The 25254-nt window shown below is 38.4% G+C and overlaps 1 protein-coding gene across 11 annotated transcripts in view; it reads right to left on the bottom strand.

The window, feature by feature from the left end:
* LOC126271923 (DNA (cytosine-5)-methyltransferase 1-like) overlaps positions 1–25254 on the bottom strand; it is a 212611-nt gene that overhangs the window by 86573 nt on the left and 100784 nt on the right. For all 11 annotated transcript variants that reach the window (XM_049974328.1, XM_049974330.1, XM_049974329.1 and 8 more), the window contains 5 exons: positions 24679–24828; positions 11960–12172; positions 9029–9097; positions 8746–8839; positions 8528–8656 (listed from right to left, as the gene is read on the bottom strand). In XM_049974328.1, coding sequence (XP_049830285.1) covers positions 8528–8656; positions 8746–8839; positions 9029–9097; positions 11960–12172; positions 24679–24828 — 655 coding nt within the window. The remainder of the gene's footprint in view (positions 1–8527; positions 8657–8745; positions 8840–9028; positions 9098–11959; positions 12173–24678; positions 24829–25254) is intronic.

Here is a 25254-nt window from a genome sequence, read left to right as displayed (position 1 = left end):
GCAACTAAGGAATTTCTGAGTGGTACAACAGAGAACTCAGCCAGTTTTATAGAATTTATGAATAGTTGGTTTAATATTTTGTATAGGAGGGCAGCATTCTTCTCTAACCCACATAGGAGGCCATTAAAACCACACAGTGTGGAGGGTGACAAATATGTAACCAATGTGACTGCTTAAATAACAACTTACCAGAAAGAAAATCTGCTCACCGAGCAGCAGTAGGAGAAAACACATAAAGGTTAAAGAAATGTGCAAGTTGAGGAGCCAGTGGCTGCTTCTTGCAGAAAAGTTGAAGGGGAAGGAAGAGAGATGAAAGAAATGGACTAGCGAGGTTTAGGAAATGGAGAGAGTTTGTAAAATCAACCCAAAATCCCAAGTCAAGATATATTTACCAGATGTGATGCCTCATCTCTACTAGCAATGATGTGTTCTCTCTCCTACTCTCCATATTTCCTGGACTTTGTTCAAAACAGCAACAACTTCTGATGATCACCTTGATGGCCGACTGCCCAGATGCATACATGTGTATGCCATCTGAAGAAAATACTGAGTTAATGAAAAATTCTTATTTAAAGATATTCCCTCAACATACCCACATCCTTTACTGTCCTTGAGAGAGCTCACTTTACACTTTAAAAATCTTAAGGTTCTAATGACCTGGATGAAGCAAGCAGCCTCAGAAACAATACATTTCTTCAAATAGGATCACTTAAACCACCAACTGAAAAGTGTCATTTAATTCAAAACTGAGTGAAAATGGAGTCTATTCCAGTGACAGGAATTTTGGCTTCAACCAGTCTATCTAGATCACACCACACTAAATTTGGTAAATAGTTGTGAGAACCATGAAGTGACAAACCCTAATTTAGCAACTCTGAGGACTTCAATTCAACGGGAATTCACACACGGAAACCAAAACCTAAAGCAGACAGCATGCTCTAATGTCAAACCAATGAGGACTGAGACAAGAAGAATGAATGTGCACAAAATGTATTACATAAACTAATATGCAAGCTATTTATTTTAAATGTAATTTATGTTTCAATAAATGAACAGCCTTTAAAATAAAATGCGACAGGAGTGTAAACTCAATTTGCAATTTCGTGTGATCTTCCTGGCAGTGACCAAATCTAGACTATAACCATGTGTATTTGTATTTTATTTCAGTTATTGTCAAAATGTTGCATTTTACCTTAAAGCATGGATGTATTGTATGCTTGGTTGCATCCGGCACATAAGAGTACGAATGCGAGCGGCTGTTATCCTGGAATGCTGACAATGTGTGGTGTCAGTATACGATAGCGCAGAACACCTGCGCGGAAACACTAGCTGTGGTGCGCTGCTGGCCGCCTGCACGGGAAGAACCGTTTCCAATGCGCATGGTTTGGATGCAAAATTTATGTCTTTTTGGCTCACAATGGAGTCTTCAGAAATCCGTATTTGTGATATATCATCAACACAGTTGTGACGGATCAGTTTAGCAAGTATGTTGTTATAAATGTCCTTCTGGAAATGAATTGGTGATGGTTAATAACTAACAATTCGTGTATTTCTGTACCTCAAGGACCCAATGCCTGCAATAATTCTGACGAGTACCAAGGGAGGCCCTAAGCTAGTGACACAAACTGCTTAACCACCTAACAGAAGTGGTGTCAGTGTTGGTATCAATTGTGGAAAACCTACAGCCCTGAGCAGGTGCCACAATGTGTGAACTTCCAAGAATTTTCAAATTTCTGGCATATCTTCACAGAGAATCATCATCAGCAGCAGCTGCAGCAGCAGCAGCAGCAGCAGCAGCAGCATGGACGTCATTTGACAACACAGGATCATCCAACGCTGGAATTCAGGTTAGTCCACTCAAATTTGGCTACCAAAGGAAATGCAGTGATGGATTTGTAAAACCTATGCTGTAATAGTGATTTTGTTGGCATACATAAATCAGTATGTCAGAATCTAACCCAGGTAACAGTCTATCTCCAAATCATTATAAACGATTTAAGAAAAAGAGATTCAGCGATTAAAAAACATGCAGCCTTTCATGTGTACTGTCAAATGATAGTTCTTGCAATGCTGGCCCTGTAAGGAATGTCTCATTATTGACATCAGTACAAGTGTTAAGCGGTAAACCCAAGGAAGAAGTAAAAGTAGTCTTCCATAAATTTAAAGAAGCTGCCTTGTTGAGTTCGTGGACAGATCCAGATAAAATAATGGTTGGTAAACTAAGAATTCAGGGAACCGCACAAGATTTCATCAATGTGGAGCCCACTTGTGTGAAGTCAGAAGATTACAATGAATTCAAAGCAACAGTTGTTCAGAGATTCAAACGCAAAAATGCTGTCAGATTCTACAGAGAGCAACTTCATAACTGTATAAAACTATTGATTAGTTTGCCGACAGACTTTAGAACAGTAAAAATCAAACATACGTCCTGGTAGAAGACGAGAATGATAATCACATTCAGCTGTTCAAAGTCGATCAGAGAACTTTAGACACATTCATCCATGGGTTGTATGGCGAGGAAGTAAGCAAAGCAGTCAGAGTGGCGCAATGTAAGACTTGCGGGAAGTGGTAGAAGTAGCTGTTGGCTTTGTGGAAGCATTTAGGACGGCTGAATGATATGCAAAAAGAAGAGTGTCGTCTATTCAACACAAATTCAGAACGTTACAGTTGCAAAAAGCCTTCTCATAAACATATAAAGGCTGCAAGGAGGATACAGAGCCATATATCGAGCCACATTTCGAGTATGCGGTCGTACATGCCACCAAATCATCGGCCCCCTGCACGAGACAGTGATTGCTGTTAGTTCCACCGAAAATCAGATCGACAATGACTTTGTAATTGATGCTGTCTATCGTACAAGATATATCAAGCTACTAATTGACACAGGAGCACATGCTTTGCAAGGGTGGTGTTACATTGACAAAAGGGATAAGTTAAGACCGCCACAGTTCAAAGTGCACAGATCAAATGGCAGGAAGTTACATAACCATGGAGAGGCTTATGTAGAATTACGTTTAGGCCAAGAAAAATACACAGAGAGGGTGCAAATAGTTACAAACAACAAAATGCACTATGACTGCGTACTTCAGTTTGATTTTTTTTATCTGGTAACAGGGCAGAGATTTGTTGCAGATAGATTGATCAGACTAGGCCATAGACACTATGACCTAGGAAATCATTCTTCACATCATACTCAAAGGAGCAGCAGCACTGACATCCTGGGATCAATGGAACCAACCCATAAGTCAGTTCAAGCCCTCCAAATCAATGTGCAAAATGATCAGCCTCAGCATACTCACCAGGGGGAAAAAAACTCTATATCCAACTCAAATCACCCCAATGCAAAGAAGGAACTCTTATTGACGAAGTGGTCAGATAAATGTGAGTTACTGGACAAAATGCATTGTGTTGCCAAAAGTGTAGGTGTAGCCACAATGATGAGATAATGTAGTTAGTCCCAATAACAATTGTGAACATGAGCAATGAACACATTTTATTGTCATGAGGAACGATCGTTGCATAAGTGTCAAGCATAAGTGAAGTGATGTCATATATATCCCAAATGGAGTTTCAAATGTCACAGTTATGGAGACAGATCTTTGTAGTGGTACCAAAAAATTGCAGTCAGGAGTTAAAATTAATAATGAAGTAAAGAAAAAGATTTGGCAGAAGATAGAACAGCTGAAAGTTGAAGAGCAGAAGATTTTAGCACCTGTTTTGAAGATGCAGCATTAATCACTTTGAGACCTTACAAAATACTATTCAGTCAAAGAACGCTGGTAGAAGAAATGGATAAAGAACAACTGGAAGCCGGAATTATGAAACCAAGAGATCCTGCACTATGGTGTTCATCGCTTGTCACTGTTAAGAAGAAATCGGTTTTCGGAGAACCACAGTTCTGTTTTTGCGTAGACTGCCTAGCTCTGAATGCCTAACCTGGTAGAAATCCTGGATTACTTGGGCAGATGTCAAATATTTTCGGTTTGTGATCTAACAAGTGGATATCATCAGATCATCAGCTGACAGTGAATCTAGATGACTGGGAGAATACTTTGTTACTTCAGTGCCTGACAGATTCCATTTTATGAGGGTTCACGCCAATACCAGCTCTTATATACATCAACAGAAGCAGTCTACTCAGACTCTTCAAGCAGTTTTCGAGTGTATAAAAGGCGTAAATCTGTCATTGTCAATAGATAAATATCTCTTTGTACAAAATCAAGTGAACTTCCTTGGGCATTTTAAACCGGTGAAGGAATCCATCCTGATACAAAATTAATTGAAGCTGTCAAGAAATTCATGAACCACGGAATTTAAAGGAATTACAATCATTCTTGAAATTAGCAAATTTCTATAGGCGTTTCAGAGCCAGTTATGCATATATAGCACAGCCAATGACACAGCTACCGAAAAAGGTAACTACATTCAATTGGTCAACAGAATGCATGAAGGAAATGGAAGAACTTAAATCTGCCTTAAACAGAGCTCCAGTGTTAGCCTATCCTGATTTCAGCAAGTACTTCATTCTTTCAACAGATGCTTGTTCTGTTGGTGCTATTTTGTCTTAAGAAATTGATGGCCATGAACACCCAATGCCATTTGCTTCCAAACAATTAAACAAAGCAGAAAAGGAGCTTTGTGCTTTGGTTTTTTGTATAACAAAGTACACTATGAATGGTACACTGTTATACATTTTGAACAGGTTTTTAGGAGAGGAAATGAAATACCGCATAAAAAATACAGGGTGCTGTTTAAAAAGTCATACAGCTGTTCATATTTTTGTAAAAAAACAAAACTACAACACAGGCAATCATGCTGATTGATGTCCCTCGCACAGCTAAAGAAAAATTTGCATGAAACATTTTGTAATTTGCATCTGGACAACAGTTATTTAGGTTGGTCAAGATAAGTGGTACACCCTGTATATTGACCATGTTAAAACATTTTAATATTTTCTCAATATGCCAATACCTGATCAAAGTGCTGAAATTGTGGCTAATGTTTTTGTAAAACAGTTGATTCTGAAGTTTAGATCACCAATAAGGACAATCCGTGCCAAAGGCCCGAATTTCATGAGTGAATTGCTTAAACTGACTTGTAAGCTAATACAAATAATGTAACTAAAAACTACACCAGCACACCCAGAAGGAAAACAGACACACTGAGAGAGTTCATGGAACACTCATTACGATCATTAGCCACTATGTCAGCAAGCATGACAATTGGGATGTGTGTCTTCCACATGCTGTTGAGTACTTACAATGCAAAAATTCACACATCATGAGATTGTAGATGGAAGAAGAATAAGTTCATCCTTGGACTTTGCACAATCAACTGCTGGACTCAGCGATAAACATATAAGGGAAATAGTGTACAACCTAAAGGCAACATGGGACAGAGTGAAATAGTGGAATTGCCAACCTTCTCTGCAGCAAGCGAAACAACATGATCGCCAAGCAGTTGTGTCACAGTATTCAGTCATAGATCTTGTCTACTTGAGCAACGTAGCGTTAAACAAGAGTCACATCAAACTGTTTAGAAGTTTTAGAAAGGACAGTATCCGATCTTAGAGATATTGTTGCATGTCACACTCATATTCCAACTACCTTTTTATTTGTTTATTGTTCATGTCAATCATGTAAAGTCATGTGTAGGTAGCCTTCCTGTAGCATTGCGAGATGACACCAAAGAATGAGAGACCGACCAGTTGTTCCTGAATCCAGGACACGAGCAGTATGAGGTCACAGTTGAGACTTCGAGAGTGAGGCATCGCAAAAGATCAATCAATCTAGTCCCAGACACCCCTAACATCTTCATAGACACGTGTAGTGTGAATGAGTTTAAAACGTGTTTATTTCCCAGTCATATGCAGATGTGAATGTATTGTGCAAATATAGATTGCAGGTGTTACATAAAGTGTGCAAGTGTAAGTAAATCTTATTCCACAGGTTACCACCAGAGACGCATTTGTATTATATTCAGTGTTTAACTCTAGTGTTTAGAATTAATTATCCATGTTTACTGTAATTCTAGTTTTTACTATGACAATATTTTCTATTAATGCTATAGTAGTAGCAGTACCACAAACAGGTGTTTTGTTCCAACAATGGTCAGGCATGATCGTTTCAACAAACAATTCTAAGCTTGCACTTAAATAACATTTGAATGAGATTCAGCAATTCAATTCTGTTAAGAAGAAAATTGATATGAGTCATTTAGCCAAAGATAATAAACACAGTTTACATGTATAGCAATTGGATTCCCACCAAACTGCAAGTGGAGTCCACATTTCCTAATTATCACAAAGAGTTGAACCGTTTCTTAAATCTTTTCCATACAAAACCTTGATTAGGCGCAAACTTGCCCGGTTTGATTTTGGATGAAGTACCCTTCATACTATATTTGGTACTTTAACAAGACGAGATCTACTGGACATCAAAGACAAGATTTTAGCCCTTGAACAAATGTCTAGAAGAAATTCAGTAAACCTGTCTAATGAAAACAGGGTGTATATGTGGATAAGGAAAAGGATTTTTCCCAACTTTCTCATTTTAAAAAACACTTTTTTCCAGGGTGAAAGTACACTTTTTCCATGTTAAGTGACAGTATACTTCCTCTTAGAATCATAAAAGTTATGAACCTTTCGAATGGTTAAGGTTTTATACAGCGGTGCAGAACTACCCAGCACTTTCTTTGTTAGAGTATCAGTTCCTACCAGTCAAAATTACAAAACTTTAACTGAAAACTAAAACAATGAAAAATTTCCAAAATTCTAAAAAGTTCTCAGGTTTTTTCTGGGGTGTACAGGCGATGTGAAATAATTGTATTAAGGAATATGCAAAGAAACATTACTAATCACACAGTTTCTACTGAACAAATTGTAAAGCAATTTATTAAACATTTCAACATGATTTGTGGTGAAATGAATGCAAACATCCAAGAGCTGTTCGAGTGAGTGCTCACTTAGATTTAGATTCCCTGCTTTTAAGAATTACTGACAGTCCGTCAAATGTTAGAATTGACGCTCTTAATTTAGAGAAAAGCTGTACAAAATATTTCAAACGATTGCTTAAGAATTTTACTCTTGGATTCAGACCAATTCTTACAGATAATCCTATTAATGGGAAGTATGTTACATGCAACATCTAGTATGTTAATTCTTATAATTTATATGCTTAGTACAAGTTAACTACAATACACTCTTTAATGACTAGAGGTGAATTAACTGTTATTGTTTCTGTACCCACTTCTACATTAAAGAATAATTTTGAAATGTATAAAGTTTATACTTACCCAATCATGTGCCAACAAGAAGGCCTTTATGTCATGTATCAGCTAAAGGATTGAAACTTTTCTGGCAGATTAAAACTGTGTGCCGGACTGAGACTCTAACTCGGGACCTTTGCCTTTCGCGGGCAAGTACTTTACCATATGAACTACCCAAGCACGAGTCACGCCCCATCCTCACAGCTTTACTTCTGCCAGTACCTCGTCTCCTATGTTGCAAACTTTACAGAAGCTCTCCTGGTTCACAGGAGGATTTATGTTGTGATATGTTTGATATACCTTCTGAATTGTCACCTACTTTTCATGCAGCTGGGAAGTTCCCATTAACAAGAATGTTACCTGTTTATTATAATGAATAATATACAATAACATATGCAAACCATTCCCTGACAACTTTTCCCAAGGAAAAAGATTTAACTGTGGATATTCAAGAAAATATAATGATGCTAACAATGAGTTAAATTTCATTTGGGCAGCAAATAGGATTAAGTCTTTCGAATCTTCTAATAACATTAATCCATCCTTAATTGTCAGTATGGTGTTGTTCTTACTTTTATTAGTTTGTCTTGTGTCTATAGCATGTGTCATGTACCAAGCTGCGATTTTAAAAGCCCGCTCATCAGCACCAATTGTTACTATGTCTGCAAGTGAGACATTGCAATGTCTTCTGATGCCACACCTGGTGAAACAGATTCATGACACCCAGTCACTTTCAGCAGGTCATCTTGTTTGGGGTTGTGATTTAAGCATCACAGATTTGGACAACCACCACGTGCAACTATGAGTGCAAGCTGGCATTATCATGGAATACTGATGAGTTATGGTGTCAGCATACACCGGCACAAAGTACCTCCAGTAGTTGCGGTGCATCACCGGCCACCAGCATGGGCAGAACTGTTTCCAATGTGCATGGTTTCACCAGTCTTTTTCAGCTCATAATGGAGGCTTGACAAATCGGCATTTGTTCGTTGTAGGACGTCTGACTGGTCTGACTGTTCTGACATGTTGGTGTAGTGAGCATGTTATTATACACGTCCTTGTAGAAATAAAGTGGTGATGGTTAGTAACTCTTAGTTCACATATTTCTGTACCACATGGACTCAAAGACTGCAGTAATTCTGACAAATACCAAGGGAGGCCCTCAGCTGTGGATATAAACCTCATAACCACCTTATAGTGGGTGTGAAAACCACAATGAGACAAACAAAGGAAACAACCATTACAGAAAATAAGCCCTTACCTCTTTATCTCTGTTTTTCTGATCCTTAGGTGCAGCAACACGCTTGAATTTAAAAGTTCCTGGCCTAAGATACACACTGGAACCTATCTGATAGTCTTCATTTCTCCACCTCACAGAACCATAGTGTACCTAGCGAAGAAGGGTTTTCATAATTTTAGTATTTGTATGCATCAAACACAGTGTTTAAACAGATATAACTTCTTCTAACAGTAGTTCACCTCATGATTTCGAGGCTCTGAATCTAGTTTATTGCAGACAATTGGTTTTTCATTTTCTTCTCGCAGTTTTCTTCGAGTACATGCCGCACAGTACCTGTGGAAACAAATCTGCTAAATGCTACTGCTGATGCCAATAGTACCTTTAACAGCTAATGCTGTACTAAGCACATAATGTGAAGTGCTAATTAATATGAACACACAAAGTAACTGATCCTCCAATTTCAAACTTTATTTTTCACCGTTATATCAATACAAGAAATAAATAAATAATTAACTGTCTTACGTATGTTCAGCATTCTGGCATTCTGGGTCCTCTTCCAAATCTTCAAATCTTGCATGTTCTATGTCATATCTGTATGTAAAAACAAAATAGTTGATTAAATTATTTAGTTTGATGGCGGGAGGAAAAAAGTGAGGTGTAAAAAGAAAAAAAAAATGTATTTTGAAAACACTTTTATAAGTAACAATGTAAAAACGAAGCTTAAGAGAAAATAAAAAAAAAAATCTCAAACCGCTAACATGAGAAAATTTATTTATTCAGTCGCCAATGACAAGATGTGTTTTGGATTGTGGACATGTTACAAATGAAGTCCTAATTTCTGGTAACAGTAACAAAAACACAATTTTTCTCAATTATTTATTAGTAATATGGTGGAAATGAAGATAATCTAATCCCCCAAGAGATTTTCTTTAACAAACAAATACACTACCGGTAGTTAATAAGACACTTCTTCAAAGCCGTGCGAACTTTCCCGATACTCAAAGTTTGTTAAATATTTGATCCACATGTGAAACGGGCTGTGTTACAAACATGCATATCTTTGTTTACACTACTGTACTGTTTACGATTTAAAATCTTTTACACTTCTACAAACATGTACTGTCGGCAATGTAAGCAATTTCTTACTTTTGAAGATACCTTTAAGTGACTCACTGTATCTGAGATCGCAAAAAATATTAACAGTCTCTGGTCACACTGAGCCGGACTGGTTACAGCAAACGCACCTCAAGGTGGAGCCATCTGTGGGTTATAGAGTTAATGAGGGGGCTGGAGTGGGGAGGGGATGGGGAGGGATAGCGTTAGCGTGGTATTGGGAGGGGAGGGATAGCACGGTAGGGGTGGAGGAAGGTGTGGTGCTGTCTGTAGAAGCTCACAGGGACGTCGTGAGGACAGGGTAGGATTTCTAGGTGCAGCTGAGAGGTTTGAGAGGGTGAGGAGGAGTAGAGAAAGAGAGAAGTAGAGGAGGAAGAGGAAGACTAGTGAGTGTGTTGGTGGAACAGGAGGCTATAGATTACTGGAGTGAAAGCAGCAAACCCAATAAGCAGGTGAAGGACAGGGACTAGCACAGGTTGAGGCCACAATGTTGCAGGAACATTCGATATACTGCGGGGAGAGTTCCCATCTGTGCAGCTCAGAAAAGATTATGTTGGTAGGAAAGATTCATATGGCACAGGCTGTGCAATAGTCATTGGAATGAAGCACATTTGTGTTGGGCAGCATGTTTGGCAACTGAGTGGTCCAGCTGCCTCTTAGTAACAGTTTGTCAGTGGCCATTCATGCAAACAGAAAGTATGTTGGTTGTCACGCCCTCGTAGAAATCAGCATAGTACCTGCAGCTTTGTTTGTAGGTCATGACTGCTTTTTACAGGTAGCCCTATCTTTGATGCGATATAAGATGCCTGTGACTGGACTGCACTAGATGGTGGTGGGAGGATGTATGGGACAGCTCTTGCGCCTAGGACTATTGCAAGGATATGAGCTATGAGGCAAGAGGTTGGAAGCAGGGGTGGAACAGGGATGGACACGGATATTGGGTAGGCTATTCCTCATTTCAGCGCCTGGTGAGAGGTTGTCATAACCCTGGTGGAGAATATACCTAAGTTGCTCCAGTTCTGGGTATTACTGAGTTACAAGGGGAGTGCTCCTTTGTGGCCCGATGGTGCGTATGAGAGATTTGGTGGGTGGTAGGTGACTGGTGAGACTAGGCATGGGAGATCTTTTCTGTACAGGGTTAAGAGCGTAATTTTGATAAATATGATAGCACCACTACAATGCTCACTTAAAAATTTGAAGAAAAGACAATTTGCAGAAACAGGGCTTAATTTATTTTTAACTGCATTGTAAATTTGATCTTAGAATGTACATGACAGTACCATCCTTTTGTCAGTGATAATCTCCATTGAACAGAATAATATGGGTGTAAGCATGTTTAAAAAATTCAGAAACAGCTTCTCGAATGTTTCAAAGATGAGGTGCAGTGAGTATCACAACCATTTCAGTTACACGTGACGATGTAGAAACTGACTATGATGTTAAGCCCTGAAAAACTCTCAGTTTTCTATGCATGACATTCACAATAGCTGACAGACACTATACTGCTACTGGATAATTGGCCCTGTGTCCATCTTGGGAACACTGAATAATCACTGTGCAATAACCTTGTTACGGTCAGATTATTCTGATGCTGAAATATCATACTACCTTTTATTCATTGCAATATGGAAAGACACCTTCTCAATATAAATAATCTGTAAAATACACCTACCTTCCGAAATGTTCGGCTGATGGTTGTTAAAATTCCACACAGTTCAATGACTAACAGTAAAAGTGCATATTACAATCTATGGTTACCCTCCTGTATGCAAGTGCATGTGTTCCAAGGATTACTGTACACCACACACAAACTGTCTGCTGTCAGTGTCACGGAAGATGACTGAGAGAAGATATCTTATGATACTATAGACAGTTAAACGTTCTCCAGTACTCCCAATTTTTTGAGTTGCTGCCATCCTCAAATGTTTCACCATATCAAGAAAGCAGCAATCATCAAGATGCAAATGTGAGACTTTGTACACTGGAAACTGTTTATACTCCAAATAACATTGTGTAAGTTATCTAAAATTAACATGAAATGAAACTATACAACAACATTCTTTAAACACTCAATGGTAATTTGAGGATCATAGTACCAAACAGTGGATGTTTTCCCATTCCCGGCCCAACATTATAAGAGTATTAAATAATGTTACTTATAAAGTAGGTTTGTCCCCCTCAGTTTTGTTCATTCCTCTGACTGCCATTGGGAGCACAATAATTGCAGTTTACCGACTAGTCTCAGTTCTTATTTGTGATGTGTACTTTGCTTGTTAATTCCTCTTTGTTTAAAATATTCAAATTACGAAACCCATTAAGTACCAAAGACTAGTATCTCACCTTTTTTGATAGAAGAATGTCTTCCCATCATCTTCAAAGTTATTTTCCTTGTTTGTAGGGACACCACCTAATTCCCTCCAATTTGAAGGAACAGGTGTAAAATGGACATTGGCTTTGCATTTCACAGTTGAGATGTGGGTATTTTCACATTCATCAACAACAAAGAGCTCCAGGGGATCAGCAGTCTCTCCAAGAACTGTGTCTGTTCCACGGCTTTCCCACCAAACAAAAATCGATATTTTTAAGTGTGTTACAACTGAGAATAATATTGCAGTATTACATTTATTTTAAAAGCTCAGTCAAATATTATTCACACAAATATCTATCAAAATAGAGCAATGAGTTATCTCTTTCAGAATGCACAGAGTGAGAACAGAGTACGCTAACAATTTAGTTAATAATTCAAGCTGTGGAATGTTACACGACTGACTACACACACACACACACACACACACACACACACACACACACACACACACACACCAGTGGATGCTACTAGTGCGTGTTAAGTTGAGAATTTGGGTTGGACAGAAAGCATATCCAGCTGGCCAAGACGGTTACGGCAACCACTTGCATCATATGGAAGATCCGAGTTCTAGTCCCGGAGCAGCACAAATTTACAACTTTCGCCATCAAATTACTTCAATGCCCGATTGCAGGTAGAGTCAGTCACTCCTTTGAAGTAAGTACAGTTGCCAAGTGAAAAGAAGATCTGAGCTTTGATCTATTTTCTGATTTTCCTACTATTTCTCAGAACTAAATACCAATGCTTTTTAAAACCAACTGTAGTGATATCCACTTCCTATTTTCCATGTTCCTATGTTCGTATTTAATGCCCACTTTTGTTTAAACTTAACTGAAACTGGGTATTTTTCTGGTATTTCACAACCCTGTACGTTCTTCAAATACATAGTTACGACTCTGGCCCTACCAGTGTGAACTCTAACACTAAGGCCAGATCCTCAAAGTGATGAAAACAAAAAACTTGGAATGTATCTTCCTTGTTTTGTTTGAGGTGACCACATAACTTTCAGCTGTGGGAACAAATGACCTGCTGCATGCCAGCTGGCAGTGACACTCTCCCCAGCACCTAGTTTACGAGTTCTTGTTCTTTTGATTATTTAAATGATGAATATTACATACATGTGTATATACTTACGAATTAGAGCAACTGGTGTAACTTGCAAACTATTTAACTGTCAATTTTTGTGTAATGCTGTGAGCTGACAGAAGGTTTTAATCAAAGATGAATTTTTAGGTGTCAGAAATAATCAAATATCTGTGAAATAATGTTTAGAATTATGTAAGGTATTCACCACACTGATAATGTAGAAACAACACTGCTACTGCCATAATGTTTAAAATTGCACCTGAATTTTGTGGCATATGGTTTCTGAGGCAAATGCTTATGGAGACACGCTAGTCCACTGCAAAGTGCCTCAGTGCTCCGACATTTTCTACCACAATGCCACCTAATCGGTGCAGACCATGTTTCTTACTGCGCTGCCACACTGTTACGCTACTGCAATGCCCATGTTTGTTTGACCCGCGCACATTAACACTATTACACTATTTTGCAAACAATTTTGAGGAAACTCATTAATTAAGTTGGTAATTTGACTTCTTATATTCTCACATTAATATCTGACAATGGACTAGTTATTAGTCATAGTTAATATGAAGTTAAAGATTTAACTGGCCCACTCGTCAAGTTAGCATGTTTCCAAAGTGAGAGTTACTTTTAAATCTGAAAGCAGAGTCATATCTATTTCTAATCTAGACTAAGTATAATTTATAATTTAAATAGTGGATATGTGTCACACCATACCACATCAGTTGCACTCTAGGCCACAGACAATTGTGTATTCAGCAGTATATACTTGTATGACAGGTATTCATTCTGTCTTTTTGTCTGCAGTGTGAAAGCTTTGTTCACAAAACAATATCTAACATTTGTTAGCTGGTAATAACACCTAACAAATATTTAAAGAAAGAGTAGGAACAAATGTGTTCAATAATGTCCAATACATGCACTATCAGTCTGAATGGGAAAAGCAATGATAAACACGGAAGACTTCATTTACTTTATTGACATTGTTTTCATAAGATCAATTCAGTTTTCAATGAAGTGATAGAACAGAAATTTAAGTTGACATAATATAATGGCCAGTTATTTTTCGGAGGCTGTCAATTCATTATAATTCCCATTTCACTGTGTTTAACGAGTTTCTAAAACAAAGTAGAATGGTCAAAGGGCATTCTAAAATGAAAATAAAACTTTTTACATCTAGGTAAAACTTTGCCACGAACTTACGTTTTCAATACTCATATCTTTCCAAATTTATATCACACACGGCAACTTCTTTTTCTGAAAAGTGTTCAACATTAACTGATAGCCTAAAGCTTGTCAGTACCATTTCTGATCTGAGTCCGAAATATCTCCCATATAATGAGTCTCTCCATCTTTCTTTCTTTCTTTCTCTTTCTTTATTTTCTAGTATAGTTCATAATATTAATTCATTTGTACCAGCAGTAATTCATTACTACTGCAATTTTCCCCTAAAATCATGGTCTTGTCTCAGTGGACAGCAGGGGTTTCGAAAGGTTTGTTAGTTTTCAGATATCATTCTCTGTCTTATGGGTGTTCGTCACCGTGTTCATAATCACTCACTATCACATTCTTATGAGTCACTGTGACAAAAAATCCTTATGCGGATGGGGCATTGTGGTATTTTACAATTTTTCTTTTGTTTTCAAGGTTACGCCACCTATATTTGTGAGACAAAAATAACACACTGTTGTATGAACTGCTGGTTCTCTCCAAACCATGGAAATAGGAAACAATGGACTGTCACGTGATCCCTTGGTTCTTTCAAAATCAAGGAAATAGGAAAGAACGGGAGTCACGTTTCTTTTACCCAGCTTGTCAGTAGTGTAACACATGTACGTTGGTAGTCAATCTTATTATGGTCACCGATTTTATTCACAAAATAAAGTTTGTAACACTTCTTAACAACTGGATTAGGTATTTGTCTAAAAGTTAACTCTTCAGAGACACGTGTACAAGGCATTTGAGCACAACTTATCAGTAGTGTTGTTAAACATCCTTCACATTCTGGGGATGTATTTCTGAACTGAGAGTCCCGCATGAGAATTTATAACTTCTGCAGAATGTTTAAATTAGCGAAGGACAGTGTTTTCACAGATTTTGATAAATATGAAATAATGCACCACAAGAAACCATTTCGCTACGGCATGCATAAGTATTCAAACTCTAGTATCATCGTGACAAAATTCATCCCCCAAGATACGGCATCGGAGAGGCGAACGCTTAAATACTTTCAAACATAAACACATGCTTTTTGGTTAAATATTTATTTATTTAGTCTGATATCAGAAATCTGAAAGGTACTGCACGTACCATATGCAACTGTCTTCTCTGCCAGAGGTACGGAATCTATCACCACTTGTCTACCTTACTGTGAATGGCATGTCAGTGGTAGGTCTAGGGATCTTGTACAGTGGAGGCTGGGACCAGGTAGAACTCGGTGCAATACACAACATCCCCCCCCTCGAAGGGCACCCTCACTAACAGAATCTCAACAAAAATTGAAATGAGCAGCACTGTCTCTAAAATTGATTGGTCGCTGTGGTTCTGAGCCAAGCTTAACCAGAGATTCTGAAGGTTCTGTGACAACCTATGATGTGACGTCCTGGACTTGCACCGTAAGGTTGAAAATTGTAACATTCTCTCAAATAGTCAGGTTTATACTACATATATCAGTACACACAATGGATGTTTAACTTACGTGACTCTCCATCCATTTCAGTTAATGATAGCTGGATGAGGTACTGAAGAATTAAGGTGACATTGAAAGAAATGGCCCCACAGATGAAGCAGTTCTAGTACTTGTGATCAATTGCTGAAGCATTTGCAATAAAATTCCAGAGTTTAAAGGGCTCCTAAAAGCCAGTGGAGCTTATATAATGCCAAGTGCAAAAAAACAGATCAATATCCGAAATCGACAACAGTGAAATTTTTGAAGTAAATCTAAGTGCATATCAAAAAGAAACTCTAATCCACAAAGCTAGAAATGGAAGTGATTGAAAGGTTGGACAAGACGCAGTATCAAAGGTGAACACAAATTTTTAATTCATGTTGTCCTATTGCTCACTAGACATAACTGAAAACTTTATAGAAACCCCCGTTTCGCTAACAGACCTACACGTTCCCAATCATATTGTCATTACTGGAGAAGACATAAGTCAACGAACAATCGATTGGGATGGCTACAGTTTTGTACATCTACATCTACATCTACATGATTACTCTGCAATTCACATTTAAGTGCTTGGCAGAGGGTTCATCGAACCACAATCATACTATCTCTCTACTATTCCACTCCCGAACAGCGAGCGGGAAAAACGAACACCTAAACCTTTCTGTTCGAGCTCTGATTTCTCTTATTTTATTTTGATGATCATTCCTACCTATGTAGGTTGGGCTCAACAAAATATTTTCGCATTCGGAAGAGAAAGTTGGTGACTGAAATTTCGTAAAAAGGTCTCGCCGCGACGAAAAACGTCTATGCTGTAATGACTTCCATCCCAACTCGTGTATCATATCTGCCACACTCTCTCCCCTATAACGCGATAATACAAAACGAGCTGCCCTTCTTTGCACCCTCTCGATGTCCTCCGTCAATCCCACCTGGTAAGGATCCCACTCCGCGCAGCAATATTCTAACAGAGGACGAACGAGTGTAGTGTAAGCTGTCTCTTTAGTGGACTTGTTGCATCTTCTAAGTGTCCTGCCAATGAAACGCAACCTTTGGCTCGCCTTCCCGGCAATATTATCTATGTGGTCCTTCCAACTGAAGTTGTTCGTAATTTTAACACCCAGGTACTTAGTTGAATTGACAGCCTTGAGAATTGTACTATTTATCGAGTAATCGAATTCCAACGGATTTCTTTTGGAACTCATGTGGATCATCTCACACTTTTCGTTAGTTAGCGTCAACTGCCACCTGACACACCATACAGCAATCTTTTCTAAATCGCTTTGCAGCTGATACTGGTCTTCGGATGACCTTACTAGACGGTAAATTACAGCATCATCTGCGAACAGTCTAAGAGAACTGCTCAGGTTGTCACCCAGGTCATTTATATAGATCAGGAACAGTAAAGGTCCCAGGACGCTTCCCTGGGGAACACCTGATATCACTTCAGTTTTACTCGATGATTTGCCGTCTATTACTATTTGTAAGTGGTGGACAAGACAAGGCATCCAGCAAAATAATTCTAAATGCTTCCTCTGAAAACTGAAAACAAATAGCTCAAAACCCACTCATAATGGAAATATATTTGACTAATTACCACAAATAGATTTGATTTCAGTGAGGACATTCACAGTGAAACCGGATCATTGACCACGAGGCAGTTTTAACAACGATTACTGAAGTACAAAGGTTAACTAAAACAAATACAAAGATTTACATTTTTTGTAAACTAAATAAGAGAGGCAGTAGCGCTATATCCTGAAGAGGAACTCAAGACACTTATCCTGAGCAAGCAGATGCATGCAAAATAACTAAAAGCTCAAGCTTAAGAGACCAGCTGACCATATGCTGCACAGGTATGTATATAATTGTACAGTTCAAGGTGGAACTTAGTGACTGTAGTAAGGATACATACAAAGCAACACAGGCTAATGGGAAACTTCTCACAAAACTTGAAAGAATTCTGGTCAATGTAAAGGCTATCAATGATAGCAAAGTCAGGCAATACAGAACTAAACTGAGAGTAACAAAATGAAAGTAAAAATGGTTAACTCTATTTTCAAATGTTTCTTATGGAACATAAGGAAGTGCTGACCTGGTTTACTTCTCACACCACTGCTAGGTACGCGATCTAGGTGTTAGTATTGATGGTGCTGAGAATTACAAAAAAGCTTCAGGATACAATGGAATTTGCAGCTGAGTTAGCCTCCCTCTGCCTTTTCATCCCATTCAGTAAGTCTCACCTGACCTGGGGTCTTTGCGAATTTTACAAACTCTCTGATTTCTTAAACCTCACCAGTCCTTTACCTTCACCTCTCTTCCTCCTCTTTCAACCCTTTTGTCACAAGAAGGAACCACTATCTCCAAAAGTTTGCAAATTTCTCTACCTTTATGTGTGTTCTCCTGCCATCACTTAGTGAGTAGACTTCTTTTATCCATCCAGTTACATTAGAATCTGTGACTTGATTGATGTTTTGTAAGTATGGACAATACTGCAGGTTATAATGGATGGAGAGTAATCAACAACAGTAATATGACTTCAAGTGTGCCCACAGGACCCTTGTTGTTCATAGTATATATCACCTGGTAGACATTATTAATAGGAATCTCAAGAATTTATGCAGATGACATTTAGTTATAATTTATATTACTAAATGGCTAAAACTGTTACTCGATTCCCAGGTGCTGGTAGCCTATGTAACAGTTTCCAGGGGCAACAAAAATTTGGTTTCCAGTATTTCATATAATTACTAGCAGAATTAAAAAAAAATTTGATATGCTGCCATAATCTACTCATTAAGAGGTATTATCTTACATTAAACCTAACATAAGGTACAAGGATTTAAGTTAGAGACTGTGTATATGTCTTGAGGCAGTGTGACTCGTGATAGCTGTATTACCCAGACTATATACAAAGAATTTGAGAATGAGAGCAAATAGTGACTTTCAACAAATTCTACATGTAGTTACAAACCATTTCAAAACCTTTCCTTGTTGACAGCCGCCACACAATAATGAAAGGAAAAAAGTTTATTGTTTACTAAATTTTTGTTGTTTGCGGATTAAAACTTCAACATCAGTTATGACTTTTTAATTTATCACTTCTTCACTACTAAATCTAATCACAACATTTTGTAGACAGTATTCATGTATACCACTGAATGTACATGCAAAATTGATCACTGTACAACAGTTTTCAGGAAATATGACATCTTAAACTTTGAGACGCACGAAGAACTACTACTTAAAACTAATCATAAATCATCGAGACTATATTCAACCAGCGAATAATCTGAAAGCAATAAAATAAAGTAATTTTCAATAATAAATGATTTGTGCGCTTAATGTCGAGCTTAACACATTAACCCATTTTTAGAGCCATCAGAGTACTGAAGCCATTTTACACACGAGAGTTTGATTTTTTAAGAATTGGGGGTGGGTTAGGAGCTATCTGAAAAGGTTACTCAAATAAACACTCAAATTCTGATAAGATTTCAAAATGGTGCGAGTACTGACAACTTTTTTTAAAATGTTAAGTAATGTAAAATTGTTGGAAGGCGTACTATGTCCCCTCCTGGCAGGTCCTGCAACCGAAGTGATACCAGATTTATTGGTTTGCCTTTCCTCTGGACACTATCATTTAGGTCGAGAGGGCGACAGTGATGCATATGCGACTCATGTGTCTTCATATTTATCACCCAGGCCTGTAGCAAACCTGGAGAGGATACTTCAGAAACGTCTAAAGACATAGGAACAACATGGGAAGAGGTAGTGACTGGTTATAAGCTCTGTCTGACTGGCTAACACTTTAGTGCCAGGAGCCACTTCCAATAGTGAGAGAGACCATTTGCATCTCATTGGACAGCTACCGCCCATCTCAAGTTGGGAAGCCTCCCAGCCAATAAGGTGCTGTTCCACCACTACCCGCCTGCTTCATAGGGCGTGTGGAGCCTGGAAGTGATCTTCAGCAAGTGGGTAGATAAAGTACACCTACAAAAACTAAAAAGGAAACAATAAAATAACCACCATTTTGTATTGCCTCCTGGAATATTAGGACCACATGTCCACAATACATTGATGATAGCCAAAAGGTTGATTTCATTTGTAAGACTGTAGTTATTGATACGGAGCTCCATTGCTTGAATATGGACATTGTGGGAACAAAGGAGACGTGGCTACCGGACACGGGCTCTATTAGAGAAGCTAACGGTAAGTTCTTCTGTCAGGGGAAAGTCACAAGAAAAGACAAGACTACACAGTGTAGGATTTGCGGTTAAAAATACCCTCCTGATCAGTATTGTGCCACCACCTGGTGGAACAGAGTGGATTCTTACTTTAGAAGTACCCTCTTCAAGTGAAACTATCAACATCTTTAATGTGTACACTCCCACTTTATCATCCAGTGTAGAAGAGAAGGATCTGTTTTATGGTTTACTCAGTGACAGAATAGCCGAAGTACCTCGCTCTGAGTCACTATATATTCCAGGCGACTTTAATGCTCGAGTTGAGTCAGATAATGACAGGTGGCTGACTTGCCTGGGTCATCATGGAGTGGAAAAAAATAAATAATGGCCAGAGACTGCTAGAAGTGTGCTGCTTTCATGGTCTGTGCATCACAAACACACATATCCAACTTAAAGATCGACAAAAGGCGACATGGAGACAACACCACTCTCATCACTGGCACCAACTTTATTTTGTCACAGCTAGGCTTACAGACCTAAAAAATGTTCTACTGACCGAAGCTATCATAGCGCTGACTGCAACACTGACCACGCTTTGGTGACAAGCAGACTGAGGCTCACTCCTAAGAAATATCACCATGCTAAACAGAGAGGTCAACCGCAGATCAACACATATCACGTTCATAGCTTGCAACAAAAACAAAAATTTGCCAGTGGTTTTAAAGTGCTTTATCAAGAAATGCACAAACAGAAATGCATATTGATAACAAATGGGCAGAACTTTCTGACGCCATCTACAACTCGACAGAATTGGGCTACGGAATGAAAGATAATAGAAACTATGACTGTCATGAGCAAAATTTGGAGGAAATGGAACCAGTCACTAAGGCAAAATGGAAAGCCCTGCTTGCTTATAAAAGAAACCCAAATGGAAGAATTCGGGACGACTGGTGAAAAGCAAAGAACAGGGCACAACAAACATCTAGGAGATGCACAAATAACTACTGGCAAAATTTACTTGCAGATATACAGAAAGCTGCCGATTCTGGGGACATTAAAGCACTGTAGGATGGCACTAAGAAAGCAGTTGGTCCAACTGTCAGAAAAACAGCTCCTCTGAAGACAAAAATAGAAGGCGTTATTACTGATGAAGGCAAGCAGATGGAATGCTGGGTTGAACAATACCTCGAGCTGTATGCAGCTGAAAATCAAGTAAGCAAGGATGCACTTGATGCCATCAAACAAATGCCGGTTATGGAAGAGGTCAAAGTAATGCCCACTATGGAAGAATTCTTTTAGATAAGCTAAATCATTATGGTTTGAGGGGGGCACTGCACAAATGGTTTAATTCATACTTAACTGGAAGAATGCAGAAAGTTGAAATAAGAGGTTCATGTAATGTTAATACAACAGCTGATTCTTCAAACTGGGGGGCTATCAAGTATGGGGTCCCAAAGGGTTCGGTCTTAGGTCCTTTACTGTTCTTGATATACATCAATGACTTACCATTCCATATTGATGAAGATGCAAAGTTAGTTCTTTTTGGTGATGATACTAGTATAGTAATAACATCCAAAAACCAAGAACTAAGTGATGTAATTGTAAATGATGTTTTTCACAAAATTATTAAGTGGTTCTCAGCAAACGGACTCTTATATACAGTTCCGTACAGTAAATGGCAAAACTCCAGTAATAAATATAGACTTTGAACAGAAGTCTGTAGCTAAGGTAGAATTTTCAAAAAATTTAGGTGTGTCCATTGATGAGAGGTTAAACTGAAAGCAACACACTGATGGTCTGCTGAAACATCTGAGTTCGGCTACGTATGCTATTAGGGTTATTGCAAATTTTGGTGATAAGAATCTCAGTAAATTAGCTTACTATGCCTACTTTCATTCACTGCTTTCATATGGTATCATATTCTGGGGTAATTCATCGTTGAGTAGAAAAGTATTCATTGCTCAAAAACGTGTAATCAGAATAATTGCTGGAGCCCACCCACGGTCATCCTGCACACATCTATTTAAGGATCTAGGGATCCTCACAGTAACCTCACAGTATATATATTCACTTATGAAATTTGTTGTTAATAATCCAGCCCAGTTCAAAAGTAATAGCAGTGTGCATAGCTATAAAACCAGGAGAAAGGATGAACTTCACTATGCAGGGTTAAATCTGACTTTGGCACAGAAAGGGGTAAATTATGCTGCCACAAAAGTCTTTAGTAACCTACCAAACAGCAACAAAAGCCTGACAGATAGTCAACCAACATTTAAAAATAAATTAAAAGTATTTCTAGATGACAACTCCTTCTACTCATTGGCTGAATTTTTAGATATAAATTAAGGGAGGGGAAAAAAAACTAACTTAAGCATTAGTGTCTTGCAATATTTTGTTTAATGTAATATCTTGTACAGACATCTTTCATTAACCTAACACGTTCCACATCATTACGAAGTGTCGTATTCATGATCTATGGAACAAGTATTAATCTAATCTAATCTAATCTTCACAGAGCGATAGATTGCCTAGTTAATGGAAAGGCTCCAGGTGAAGGTGAGATCCCTGCAGAGATTATTAAGTATGAAAAGCCTGTCCTCCTACAGAACCTACATTCACTTCTCACAACCATCTGGGAAGAAGGCTACGTCTCACTAAGTATGGATAGACTGTTACTTTGTATAAGCAGAAAGGAGACATACAATTTCCGAGACATTTCACTGTTAAGTGCAGCTGGGAAGGATTACGCAAGAGTTATCCTAATGCTATTGCAATTGCTAGCATCTAGAGTCAACCCAGAATCTCAATGCGACTTCAGACCTGGCCGATCAACCATGGACATGATTATTTTCTCTATGACAACTGCAAGAGAAGTGGCGTGAGCAGCAGAGACCACTGTATATTGCTTTTGTTGACTTCTTCAAAGCATTTGATTTAGTGTGCAGAAGTGGGCTCTTCAAGTTGCTGCAGAAGATTGGATGCTCACCTAAACTACTATGAATAACTGTCTCTTTCCATGAAACAATCCAAATAACAGTCTGTTTCAATGACAAAACATTGGAATCATTCCCTATAAATAGCGGTGTAAAGCAGGGGTGTGTATTAGCTCCTACTCTGTTTGGCATTTTCTTTTCCCTTCTTCTGAGATTTGCTTTTGAAGACTGTGAGGAGGGAGTGTATTTACATGAAAGTCTGATGGAAATATCTTCAACACTGCCCATTTCAAGGCCATTACCAAAGCCAATACAACTGTTTTCTGCGAGGTGTTATTTGAAGACGATGCAGCTCTGATAGCAAACTCAAACTCGGAGGATGAGCTGCAGTATCTAATCGACAAGTTATCACATGCATGTGGAAAATTTGGTATTACCATCAGCCTCCAAAAGACTAAGATCACAGCGCAGGGAAATACCAACCTTCCATCCATCAGCATTGATGACAATCCTCTCCAGGTAGTTGACAATTTTACCTACTTGGGATCTACAATATGTAGTAACTTGTCTGTTAACACTGAGAATACCAACAGAATTCCAAAAAGAGTATTGAAGAATGGACTACTCACATTAAAAAGTAAAGTGCAAGTGTACAACGCTTGTGTTATCAGCACCCTTCTGTATAGCTGTGAGACATGGACAACTCTTGCTAAACAATAATCCAGAGTGAACAGCTTCCATCTCCGTTGTGTCTCCGGAGGATCCTTCAGATCTATTGGAAGGATAGAGTACCCAACAGCGAACTATTACGGCTCGCAAGCACAACCAGCATTCATGCACTCCTGAGCCACCGATGTCTAAGGTGGGACATGTCTGTTGCATGGATCCTGAGCGAATACTGAAAAAATGTGCTGTACGGAGAAATTCGGGAGGGTGTGAGGCCAGTAGGAAGACCGCACCTTCGCTTCAAGGATGTCTGCAGGAGAGATCTGACCATGGCCAGCATCGATACAGGTCAGTGAGAAAATACAGCTGTTGATCGTGTCAAGTGGCGACAAGCACTTAGCAGGATACTGGAAAAATGCAGTCGGTCTATAGAGGACTGTTTACAGATCACTTGTGCATCCCATCTTACAACAGTGCTCAAGTGTGTGGGACCCATACCTTGTATGTGTACAGTGAATAGCAACATGAATCATCACACATTTGTTTGACCATGGGAGCAAGTCATGAACTAGTTGAAAATCCTGAATCGGCATACTATCAAAGATATATGCCAATTATCCTTTAAAAGCCTACTTAAAAGTTTCAATAACCATTATTATATGAAGAATCTAGGGATATTCTTCAGATCCTACGTACCGCTCCCACAGGGGCTTTGCCAAGTGACGACAGCATCTCCAGTATTTGGCGAGTTGCTATCTTTACTCCTTAAATAATTTATATTCCACCCAGAACTCTCCTTTACCACATTTTAATATTGAGTTAAAACTATGAATGGAAACTGTTTAAAAATACTTGACTGTGTAAGCACAACTCTTTTTTTATGCGACGAACTTTACAGTGCACTGTGATACGGAATACAGGGAGTGTGTTGAAATATAATAAAGACAAAAAATATAGCACTTACAATAAAGCTGTTATATATGATCAATCATTAGGAATTCTGAGCATTTCACTTCATCCAAACTCGCAAATAAGAAACATGCTGTTTAAGGAAGAGAATTCTTGGCAATAAATTACAGAATATGCTTAATAATAATAATAATAATAATAATAATAATAATAATAATAATAATAATATGTTATAGACTTTAACTTACCAAAACCACGATGCATGGAACCATTTGCTGCCCTTTTCATCTTCCCACAAGTAGCTAATTTTGGCAATTAAAACTGGAGTTGCTGGCAATCCAGGATTGACAACGACATAGTCATTCCTCTTTATTTCTTCACCATTAATTGAAAATGCACTGAAAAGAATTTCTTCATTACTTAGATCCAAAAATCTACAACCCCCACCCTCCACACCTTAAATATGAACTGTATTCAAATGTATAAACTAATATGAAGAGTAGCACAGATGTGTAAGTAAGCGAGCTAAATTACTCTTTCAGGACATAAAAAGGAAAATAAATTAGTTTGGAACAAAAGGTAAAGAAAAGCAAGATAAGAATCCGATCCATGCATGTAAACTAATTTTGTGCTGAGGCAAATCAACTGTCTTACATGATGAAAGAAATACGTATTGTGTCAGTAGTGTTGTGAAACTGCTGAAATCGTTAAAACTGAAGAAGGCTTCATGACCTGATCCAATACTTGTCAGATTCTATACTGAATTCACAGCTGAGTTAGCCTATCTTCTAATTACAATCTATCATAGATCCCTTGAACAAAAC

Source organism: Schistocerca gregaria, chromosome 5 (assembly GCF_023897955.1).
Source record: "Schistocerca gregaria isolate iqSchGreg1 chromosome 5, iqSchGreg1.2, whole genome shotgun sequence".
In the NCBI taxonomy this organism is placed as follows: domain Eukaryota; kingdom Metazoa; phylum Arthropoda; class Insecta; order Orthoptera; family Acrididae; genus Schistocerca; species Schistocerca gregaria.
The sequence above is the reverse complement of the archived record's forward strand: the minus strand, read 5'-3'. Positions and strand labels throughout refer to the sequence as shown.